We start from the raw sequence: 11930 nt of genomic DNA on the forward strand, positions 1-11930 counted from the left end.
GAGATTTCTTATGTCAATGTACGTCAAAAGGTTGGACTTTCTTTCACAATGGGACTTCGTTGGAGGAATTTTACATCATTAGAAATTTTTCTTACCAGATGATGGCACAGATTTTGTCTTCAACTCGAAAGGAGCAAGGTCGAATTTGACGTCCCTATTGATGACGAGAAATCAATAAATTTATAAGTTTTAAATATTTAGTATTTGTTAGGATTTTCTCTTCTATCAAACACTATAAATCCTTTTGGTTATTTATTATGCAATTAATTTATTTTTATTTCTCATTATTTTTCTATTTATATATGTAATATATATATATATATATTTATTTAAATACAGTAGTTTAATTATTATGCTCATTATTATTTTTTATTAATTCCTTTTTCTTTATTAATTTTTCTTCTAGAATGCTTTATACATAATTTTCGTTGAATTCTTACATGATATCCAAGTTCCTACTACAAAATTATTGCATTTTAATTATCAGATGACTCTATAATTTTTTAACTGATAAAATTTTGAACTAAATCATACTCATATAATCAACTTCAAAATTTCTCTTATATCATATGTAACAGTAATTTATATACTACTGGAAAATTATATAATCCTCGTAATATGTTTCTATCAGATTTCTTCAATAAATACATAACTATTTATATAGATATATCATCCTGTATACCTAAACATAAAGCGAGTTATTATAACTCAATACACCCTGTTAGGATTTGGTTGAATTAGTCCCACATTGCTTAGGATAGCAAATGGAGTGGGTGGCCTAGGCTATAAATATGAGGCTAAGTTCTCCATAATTTTTGCACCAGTCAAAAATACTTAAAGCTTGTATCTGACTTTTCTTTTCCTCTATACCTTTTGATTAGAGAGTGTTGTGAGATGTAGTTAAATATTTGTTTTGAGAGTGTGGGTGTATTGGGGTGCCGGTGTTAGAGAGAAAGAAGTCTATGTGTTGTAACAATTTTCACATAGTGATATTCTCTGGTTGTCATTTGACAACGGCCGTGGTTTTTTTCAGTAATTGGAGTTTCCACGTTAAATTCTTGTGTTGTGATTGTGTCTATTTTATTTCTCTGTGAAAGATATTTTCTCAAGGGAGAATGGTGTATTATTCCCAACAAGTGGTACCAGAGCTTCGGTTCGGTGGGATTTATTCTTAGTATGCTCTGTGGTTGCAGCCTAGTCTGACCTTTCACATCAGAAAAGAATTTTTCCTGTGATTTGAGGTTGATCTTTGGTTGCTGTTGTTGCTGGAAGGCAGTGTGACACTGTGAGAGTGCAGTTTGAAAAGGTTCTGGCTAAGGAAAGACTTGGTATTTAAGTGTGTCCATTGTGACCCACCTCTCTTTCCTTGGGACCCTTCCTAGTGCACGGTCTACAGTTAAGTTATACTATTCCAGTATACGGTTGTAACAATGTCAGGATATTCAAGTGCTGTGAAGCTTGAAATAGAGAAATTTGATGGAAGAATCAATTTTGCCTTGTGGCAAATACAAGTCAAGGATGTGTTGATACAATCAGGTTTGCACAAGGCGTTGAAGGAGAAGATCTCTGGTTGTTCTCTCTATGAGAGAAGATGATGTTCTCTAGAAGACAAGAAGTATCCTCATGGTATTGCCGCACTGCCATGGATAAGGATAAGTTGTGGCAATCGGGTCCACAAATTGCACACGGGCATTGGTTGGCGTTGAGATGCAAGGTGTGAGGCGGAGTTATGTCGATGGCTGAAGAACTTCCAGGAAAAGCCAATTTGGAAGTTGCACCATGAATTTTCAGCAAGGTTTCGATCTGTACCAAGGCGAAATGCTTGGAGTGGTTTAATTCCAAGTGAGTATACTTTCATGGTGGAGTATGATAGTTCTCTGAACTATGATTGTCGGTATAGACAATGGCAGCAAAGAATTGTCGGTGTTGACAATGGAAGCTGAAGATGTGTGTCTTTTTCAATCAAGGTGGAGATTATTAGGATTTGGTTGAATTAGTCCCACATTGCTTAGGATAGCAAATGGAGTGGGTGGCCTAGGCTATAAATATGAGGCTAAGTTCTCCATAATTTTTGCACCAGTCGGAAACACTTAAAACTTGTATCTGACTTTTCTTTTCCTCTATACCTTTTGATTAGAGAGTGTTGTGAGATGTAGTTAAATATTTGCTTTGAGAGTGTGGGTGTACTGAGGTGCTGGTGTTAGAGAGAAAGAAGTCTATGTGTTGTAACAATTTTTACATAATGATATTCTCTAGTTGTCATCTGACAACGGCCGTGGTTTTTTCTCCAGTAATTGGAGTTTCCACCTTAAATTCTTGTGTTGTGATTGTGTCTATTTTATTTCTCTGTGAAAGATATTTCCTCAAAGGGGAATGGTGTATTATTCCCAACACACCCAAACTATATATTCATTAATATTGAATTTGCTATGATAACTCAAATTTATATTCTTAAACACAATTTAACACTTTCATATTGTATATAATTTTTGTAGTATTGATCATAATTATATATTTAGTTGTTACTTCAAAGTATTAGATTAATTTCAATGACTTCTCGTTCGTTTTACACATAAAATAGTTCAATCAATATTTTGGCATTTATTTTATACTAATTTCTTTTAATAGATTTGTATTCCACTTGATAATTTAACATCTCTCTCAATCATAGGTTTTTATTCCTTTTTTTATTATTATATAACAATTTTTTATTTACTTTATTATTCACATCATTATTTTTTTTGTTTTCATATTTAGTTACATGTGTCACTTAAATTCGGACATTTTAATTTTTTTATACAATATCATTATTTATACTTTCAATCATTTATTATAATTTTCTTTCAGCCAATCATCTTAATTGTACATCATGATTATTTTTATATTCTTCCTCATTATTATTGATTTTTTTTGTGAAAGTCATCATAATTGTTCACATTATAAATATTGTCTCTTTCAATTTATTTTACCATACCAAAATAACTCTTTCAGCATCATCACCAAATTAACTTAATTATATATTTTTTTTATTATCTATTTTTTTATTTTAAACAATAACTTTATTTTTCAACTTGCTAAAGAATATTGAAACTGCCAACAAAATCAAAATTATGGGATAAAATTCAGAATCTTGAAATTATGGTCAATATCACCAAAAGATCTAAATTATTATAGAACACTTATACATATATTATTAATATAAAAATACATTCATAATGAATGATTTTCATTAAGCTTATCATACACGTGCATCACACAAGACAATTCACTAGCTAAACTCAAAAACAGAGTACTGAATTGGTAAAATTGAGAATAGCTAAGGTCCTTCAATAGCAAAAGAATAAATTTAGGGAGCTAACTACAATCTAAACTAATTTAAGCCAATTGTTTGTATTTTTAATTTTAAAATTTGAAAAAATAGAATAGTAAAAAATTAATATTTATTTTTTGTATATCAAACCTCTTATTTTATAATTAGTTAGTTTTAGTTGGTTATCCTTTTAGTTGATTCTCTATCAAAATTAATTTTATTTTTATGTGATGCATTTCATGATATTCGACTATGATGATAATCTTTTATTTTGTTTAATTTTTTATTGATAGAAATTTTAATATTAATTTTATGTAAAATTAATAGTTAAAAATTGTTAGATGATCATTTAAATTAAATATATTAAATTATTTAATTATTTTTAGTTATCAATTTCACATAAAGTTTACTGCATTTAAGTTTTTATCTTTTTTATTAGTGACTACTTCGATACGATTACTAATTTATATATGTCAATACAATATAAAAATAGACAAATAAAAATTTATTATGTAAATTATATTTATCTTTGTGAATATTTATTTTTAATTCATTTTTTAAAATATTATATTACTATATATACAAAAAGTATATTTATAAATATTTATAAAGAATAAATATATCTTTATAATTAATTTTGTTAAATAACTAATTATTTTTGAAGAAAAAGACAAATAGGTCTTTAACTTTTTAATTTATAGACATTTAAGTTATTGACATTTTTAAAATTTAGACTTACAATCTCTTATTTTCACAAATCAAATTTAACTCTCGTTATACTGATCTGATTGATATAGATGCTCAAAAAAAAACTTTTAAGATGAGATAAATTAAACGCAAAAATTTATGTATTCAAATTTTGAAGACGTTAAGATCTTAAATATATAGAGACTAAAATATTAGGAATCAATTTGTCAACAAAAATACCCTCCTTCAATAATAATTAAAATTAAAATCAAATCATCAAATTATTTCCCAAAAAAAATCAAAATCAATTATTCGGCTATGCTTGCTCTTGGTTTTTCAGCATCAAAGTTGCCCCAAAAATGATGAACAAATCCTAATCCAGGCAAAAGGTCTCGAAATCAGTCCGCTCGCCCTTCCTTGTTCCCTAGCCCTGTTTCCGCTGCGTGCTCTCGCGCCGTTGCGCCATCTGTGGTGTTTCAAAGGTTTGTGTCATCCCTGCTGCGCCAAATGATGGTTTACGAAGCATTGGACTGAAAATGGTTAAACCTGACCTCAATAATCGGCTTGCTGCTCGATTGGGGTCCATTGACGAGGCTTTACGTGGTTCCATTACAAAGCACCATCTCCAAAACAATCTCTTCTCCGCCGTGGCGCCGCCGGTATAGGTAAGCCGCAAACCTCCTCTTTCCCCCTCTGATAGTCCCCTCCTACTTCTGTTCAATACTTCAGTTCAATGTTCAAACTTCAATCTGCTATATTCCTCTGTTTTGTTCTGAATATGATTATGAATTTATAATTTTACTAGTTATTGGATTGACTTTTGAATCTTCTCTGCTGAACTGAACTCATCTAAACTTTTGAAGTCTTTTAGTTGAATTTTCCTCTATTCTATTTTGTTCTGAACCCCCTCAAATGAACTATTTAATTTTTCTTGTTCAATTTTGTTTTGAATTTGCTGTTGTTCAATTTTTAACAACTGGTTCCTTTCAACATATAACAACCATTCACAAATATGCTTACCCATAGAGTAATGTAAGTTGTTCACTTAGAAACCAACAACAGAGTCATGGGAAAAAATATATCAGACGAAGATCAAGAACCAGAACCAGAAAACAGAATAGGAACAAGCTGCTGATACGCCTTCTTTCTTTTCAGCAGGTTAGTATTATGTACACTTAGCTTGCACATTCATGTATATTTTGATATACTGGAACCCATGAGATTGTACTGTTAATTGTTTCTTTATTAGGCATATATATCTTCACGTTGTTATGCTTGTATAGCTGTATAGATAAAGATGATGCTCCTAGTTAATAAGTCAGATAATTTTTTTTCTGAACAGGTTGTATTCGGCTTTTTTGTTTTAACTATGATTATTTATCCTATCAAATACTTTATTTTTCTTTAGAGAATTTTAGTCCTTTTATTTATCCTATCAAAATGCTTGTAAGTGTTTCTTCTTTCGCGCTGGTGCTGGTTTCTGGCTTCTGACTTTGTTCGTGCATCTTAACAGCAAACTTACTATTTCAGTTTGAAAATGTTCTTCCAGACACTATGCTATCAATGCTTGCTTAGCACCTCTATATTCTGTAGAAGGAATGCATGTGATTACAGTGGAAGGAATGGGAAGCTGCAAGAGAGATTTGCCTCCTATCCAGATCATACAAGCTTTTGAGTATTCTTTTGTTTTGTTTCTCGCAATGCGCACAGGGATTAATCTAAGAGCTTTCCTCTTGTTTGTAAATTTAGCTTATACATTTGTGCGTTGAACATGAAATCTCTTCATGTGCTTTGCAGATAAATGAGCATATAACAAGTTATTTGACATTTCTGATTCTACTCCCCCCTCCCTTGGGTTAAAAATGAATGGATGGAACTTTGAGAAAGATTATATCATTGAAAGCATTTTGTATCTTTTTAATGGCTTGATGTACGTAGAGGTGCAGGGGGAGTGCTTGATATGACTGTATCTGATCACTTTTTCAAATTTTGGTGTGGTGCACATCTTTCCAATGTTGTTATCTGATTTTGTATCATTTTCCCTCCATCCTCTTTTGGGGGAGATTGGTGCTTAAATTGCATTCTCTTGGTCAAAACCTGACGAGTACCTTTGTGTGGGAAATCTGATTTGCAGTTTTCATTTCCATCGTTGGGTTGGTATTATTTTCATTTCTTATCGGGAATATGCAGGTTTGACATTTAAGACATCTGTGTATCTGCAGTTTTGTACTCTATGTTTAGCAGTGTATTGTACAAGTAAACAATTGGTGCTTGTGCATCTTGACTAATATTATGCAATTATACTTATTTTCTAACAGACATATTTGCAATCAACAACAACAACATTAGAGGAGATGAGGGTGAAAAGGAGAGATGCAGAATACCAGATGTCTCATAGACTCCTCCCTGACAGCCATAGGCAGCAAATCAGACAATATGAGCAGTACAAATGGCAAGAAACCAGAGGTGTTGATGAGGATAACTTGATTTGCAATCTTCCAAAGGATTTGAGAAGGGACATTAAGCGCCATCTTTGCTTGGCTTTGCTGATGAGAGTAAGTTTCTCCACCTACTTTGTCATGTAATCATATGCAACTACAAAGGTCTCTTTAAGATTGGATGACTGCATTAATTGCATAAAAAATAAAGGAATAGGTGGTAGCTCACCAAGTCTAGGTGCCACCATATATGCCTCCAGGTTTGCTGCCAATGCACTTAGATTGTTGTGCCGTAACCACACAAGGAAGACAAGGATGCCGGAGAGAATACCGCCCATACTGCTTCAGAAGCCTGCGGAACCTGATTTTACTGATGGAAAGCCGAGAGCAGTAAGCTTCTATATCTCGATGATTTTTTCATAAAGAAACGAGGCTGAGTAGGAAAAAAAATGAAAATGAAGATAAATGTTTTTCAAGTTGTATATATAAATATTGGATTGGATTGTTATTCAATAGAATTTTCATTTCCCTTGGTAGCAGTTAATACATCTTTTTATTCCTTAAATATGTAGAATAATATTAATTATGAGATTAATATTTTTATTCTTCTAAACTTCGTTGCAGTTGATACAGTTTAAAATTAATCTGGTAATTCCATCACTCGGGGCTGCCTGTTCTTGGTGCAATGTTTATCACATTTTACGTGGAAACAAAGGTGTGACATTTTCGTCATTTGCATTGTTCATCATTCCAAATAGTTTTTATTCTCTTTGCTTCCTTTCTTAGTTTAGTAATCTTATGTCTAAGTTCTTGCAGCTTATGTTCCACATAGAGGAGGCCAGAAAAAGGTCACGTTGAAATGAGACAATTTCTCTCATCATAATACTTGATGCCAATGACCAAGTTCATGTTTACTGCCACAAGTTTCAATCCTGAAACCAGAACAGCATGGTTGGCTGCTTGGAGGTATGCGAGTGGTGGTTCTTGACCAAACAAATTCCCCAATGCATTGCACATCGAATTGGGATCCAATGCCTTCGAATTTTGTACACTAGATAGAAAAATCACAGTTGACTTAGGACATGGAGTTAGAACTTGATCACATCTCACTGCTGCTTTGGTCCTTTGTTTAGTTCGTTTTAGCTACTTGGACTATGTTTTTTGCAAGTTGTGATTAGTAATTACTGTGAGCAGGTGCAATATTTTTGCAAAACTTTTCGAACCCCATTTTTTGGCTTTTATTTATCCATACTCAGTTATGACTTATGATAGATGCACATCACGGTGCACATACACGTTTATATCTACTTTATTAAGCTTTAAATGAAACATATCATAACAAAATAACATAAACATCTGTAAATGTACCACATTGGCAGATTCAAGTAACAAATACTTGTAATAACAGCAAATGAAGACTTGTGAGGATTAACATATGAGCAAGCTCAATACCTTATATCAATATAATATAATTGAGAAATTTGTTACCTAGGTACCAATAGAGAGGGTTTTGTGATTTATATATTGGAGACCTATTTTAATATTTCAATAAGCTACATGATTAATGAAACACATAATGCGGCATCAGCCAAAAATACGATTGAGAGTTGCAGCAAGTCTAACTCCTCCCTGAGCTAATCGCAAATTGACCGTTGGTAAACGTGATAGGAAGTAATCATCTGCAGAGCAGTTCATGGTAATGTCACAAGTGATGTATAACAAGAATAGCTTAATTTCCATAATAAGTTTATAACTGTAGTTAATGCCTTACCTCCGAGCACTGAACCTTCGGTGACACCCTTATATGCCCATTGACATGCTGCTTTTATACTTTCAGATGCATATCTGGGAAGCAAAATCAAAATGTTAAACATACGTACATTAGCTAAGTATGATTTAGGTACTATTATTTATATACGTGTATAAAAAAATCAGTTACTAAATCAGTTATTTATATAAGGATAAAGTATATTTTTGTCCTTAAAGTTTACTAAAAGTTTTAAAAATACCTCTAGTGAATATATTTATAACTAGTTCCCAAAATTGTGTTAAACTTGTGCCTATTCATTCATCGAAGAGTCGATAATATGCTAAATCATTTTGACGGAATGATGTAGTAGTGTTCATTCATTCATCAAAGAGCCATTTTCTTTATAATAAAAAGAATAAAGTATTAATATCAAAGTAAAAGTTAAATTGATTATTGGCATCTGCAAAATTTTCTTGAAGGAATGAAGGTATAAACATTGGGATCATGGGACATACAAATCTGGGCATGTTGTCTGATTGGAATTGCAGGTTTCCCATCCTTTAACTTCGGAATCCCATTCTTTCTGTGTCAGGAAATTGTGAAATAAACATTAAACTTATTAAATTAAGACCACAGACAGCATCTAGCTTTTGCATAAACAAAATACCGTAATGTTTTCTTGAATGGCATTGATGAAGTCGCCTATCTCAGAACCATAGAATCTTTCTTCTGCTGTCTCAATTATGCTATCATCCCAAACCTGCATGATATCAATAACATTCAGCCTCTATATAGTAAAATATATGATAGATCACGTTCTTGTATTTGATATGAGAATTAGGACTAACATGGTGAAGATTTTGCTTCTGTTTGTACCAGTGAACATCAATTGTGTTACCTCCCTTATCTCCAAGAAACCCAACATGTAGAGGCTGCACACAAAAATGCCAAACTAAGATATATATAATCTTGGTGTGTGGGTGATTTTGAATGGTTTCATGATGCATATACCTGATGGATATCTCCCATGAAATGAGAAAGGAATAGAAGAGCTTGAGTGAGGTTATCTGATAAATAATTCACACCATATCATAGTGATTTCAAACAAGCTAAGAATTTGTTTAATGTTGTCAGCAAAGAAAATCTCTACATAGGATGATAAGAAGGATTTACATTGAGAATGAACTTTGTTTCTTCCATAGCTAAGAAGCTGGTTGGTGTAATTGTTGATAGCTCCCACAACACATCTTCCCTTTTCTCCATTCTGATCCTTGCAATCCCCTGAGCAAGTTATTCTTAAAGTTAGTGTTGAATCATTTACATTGAACTAATCAAGTTAATAACTTACGGTTGTACTGGAAATTGCAGAGATTTTCCGGTGTATCAGCAAAGTGCAAAGCTGAAGACCAATGGAATATGAACTTGACATGATCAGCCCAAGAACATACACTCGCCAGGTCATTTTCTGCATACTCTGGCAGCAGTTTCTTTACAGCCTCTGATGCGGTGTCGCCGAGGCGAGACTGTCCACATTATGAGATAGAAAGAAAGGAAGAGAGAACAATCATGATGATGTATGTAAGTAAAGTGATGTTGGAACATAGATTACAAATGAATGAGTCACCTGAGCAATCTTGCAAACTATGGCATGGCCATCTTCTCCCCAGCCTTGTGTGTTTGGAAACAGAAGCATCAATGAGACTATAACCACTACCTGCATTCTGTAACACTCCATTTTTCTATGCTTTACTAAACAACAATGATGCAAATGATGTATGTGTGAAACTTTGAATTAGAAGGACCTTGAGTGTGTGAAGTGTGAAGTGTGAAGTGTGAACTCTGAAAAATGTAACCAATGTTGAGCGTTAGATCAACTTTATGGTTCAGATCAATTGCCTTTAAGGTACTTTTTAGTAATAAATAGGATTCATTTCTCTATATATAAGTTGAATTATATATTTGTGAATTATTACATATGATTTGTTCCTTATTATGGCAGCATTCAATAAATTTATTTATTTTGTGTATTTATTACCAAAAACTCTGTTCAAGAGGAACACATACGGTTCAGTGGTCAAATATTGAAATAACTGCCACGTCATCATTAAAAACAAGAGGAAATTCAATTATAAACATTTGATTTAGAATTATAATTTGTTTTATCCAATTTGGCATGTGATCAGGATATACCAATCTATATCTTCGTTATATTCCTGATCTTGGAATGGAGTCATAGTTTTTGGAGCCATCTAATATCATATATGTACATACTATATAATTCTACCATATTAAATATATACTAAAGTTAGTTATTAAATTAATTATTAATATAAAATATATATTAAAATATAAAATATATATTAAAAATAAATTAAACTAACATATATATTTATACATAAATATATAATAATTGATTTTAGTAGCTAAATTTTAATATATAAATAACATTTTTAAGATATTTATATAGTATATGAGGATTTTAACTTCAGAAGAAAATTTGAACTCCTATTTGTCCAGTTGTCTTTTAAATATCGTGTCTTTCGTTGGTAAGCCTACTTATATCTTATATAATAGTAATAAAGTGAAGAATCATAATAGTTACATACTTACATATAAGATTGAAGATGATTTACACAAATATTTCTTAGCTAGGTATTTTTGAAATTGAGTCACATCTAAGGACCAAACAATAAAGATAAAAACAGAAAAAATGAAAGAAAAAAAAATTTGAAAGAAAAAAGCTCAACACAGTAAGTGAAACGAAAGAAACAACAAAATATTCGCGTAAATCATAAAGTAAACACATCTAATCAATAGCTATCCATCTGAAAAAAAAAAATATCAATATTTATTCCCTTGTCATTTCTGGCATTGTTATCAACAACAAATTAAAAAAGATCTACACCTAATCACTCCTTATAGTTCATGAAAGACATATGGATAATCTCTTTAACCCCTTTTCCTTTATTCTGAAAAATCATTCCGTTCCTTTCTAGCCAGATGTTCCAAATAATTGCACAAACACACATCATCCACCTCTTGCGCTCCTCTTTGCTAGCTGATATCTCAGTCCAACTTATAAAATGTTCCTTCAACGTCTCCGTGAATGACAATTGCCTTTCAACAAAAGATAACTAGGCACACCAAACTTGCCATGAGAAATCACAACTAAGGAACAAATGGTGACTATATTCAATACTTTTGTTGCATAACATACATACAACATCTTCCTGGTTAATAACTCCTAACCGGCTCAACCTCTCATTCGTATTGATCCTATCAATCAAAGCAAACTAGACAAACAATTATAAATGGTTTCTGATAATTTTTTCAAAAAATAATGAAGTCTTCAATAAAAAAATATCTTTTTTGGTTTTTGAACTTTATTTTTGTGAGACTGATTAGTTTATTTATCAATATTTTTTCTTTGTATTAAACTGTTAAGTTATCCTTTAAGAACTAATTAGGATTGATAAATTCTTTTTTGTTAGGAGTCCCATTATTCTTTAAAGGTAATTGTTAATTTTTTTGTTGGTTACTTTTTTAAATATATTCACTAAATTTACTGTGTAAAATTAAAAAATATTAGTAATTTTTAAATTATTTTTATTTATAAAAATTAAATAAAAGATATATTAATAATTAATGTGTCACATAAACATATTGTAAAAAAAAATTATTGACCAGAAATGAACCAATCTCACAAAATTAATCATCAAAGATCAAAATGAATTTTTTTTTAAAG

General features: G+C 31.4%; 2 protein-coding genes across 9 annotated transcripts; one reads left to right on the forward strand and one right to left on the reverse strand.

The window, feature by feature from the left end:
- Positions 1 to 4281: 4281 nt before the first annotated feature.
- On the forward strand, positions 4282 to 6554 carry LOC107467449 (cyclic nucleotide-gated ion channel 1; the record flags this gene model as incomplete). 8 transcript variants are annotated; one of them, XM_052254517.1, is given in 4 exon segments in its annotated part: positions 4282 to 4662; positions 5024 to 5155; positions 5528 to 6187; positions 6316 to 6554. In XM_052254517.1, coding segments are annotated over 2 exon segments (245 nt in total), but the record flags the coding sequence as incomplete, so codon positions are not given.
- A 1198-nt stretch (positions 6555 to 7752) lies between these two features.
- LOC107467450 (endonuclease 2) lies at positions 7753 to 10075 on the reverse strand. The gene is made up of 9 exons (XM_016086552.3): positions 9810 to 10075; positions 9534 to 9708; positions 9359 to 9466; positions 9197 to 9252; positions 9034 to 9117; positions 8853 to 8945; positions 8701 to 8768; positions 8207 to 8280; positions 7753 to 8114 (listed from the first exon to the last, which is right to left on the reverse strand). Exons 1-9 carry the CDS (start codon positions 9918 to 9920, stop codon positions 8020 to 8022), a joined length of 864 nt encoding a protein of 287 aa, XP_015942038.1. The 5' UTR covers positions 9921 to 10075; the 3' UTR covers positions 7753 to 8019.
- Between the last annotated feature and the right edge of the window lie 1855 nt (positions 10076 to 11930).

The sequence above is a fragment of the Arachis duranensis genome, chromosome 9, assembly GCF_000817695.3.
Source record: "Arachis duranensis cultivar V14167 chromosome 9, aradu.V14167.gnm2.J7QH, whole genome shotgun sequence".
NCBI classification, from domain to species: Eukaryota; Viridiplantae; Streptophyta; class Magnoliopsida; order Fabales; family Fabaceae; genus Arachis; species Arachis duranensis.

Bases quoted from the DNA above. Each gene is read 5' to 3' on its own strand.
- LOC107467450 (XM_016086552.3), bottom strand. From the start codon at position 9,920: ATGGAGTGTTACAGAATGCAGGTAGTGGTTATAGTCTCATTGATGCTT. The intron at 9,709-9,809 runs GTGACTCATTCA...TAATGTGGACAG, and splicing joins TAGTTTGCAAGATTGCTCAG to TCTCGCCTCGGCGACACCGC. The intron at 8,946-9,033 runs GTTAGTCCTAAT...GATATCATGCAG, and splicing joins AGAAGCAAAATCTTCACCAT to GTTTGGGATGATAGCATAAT.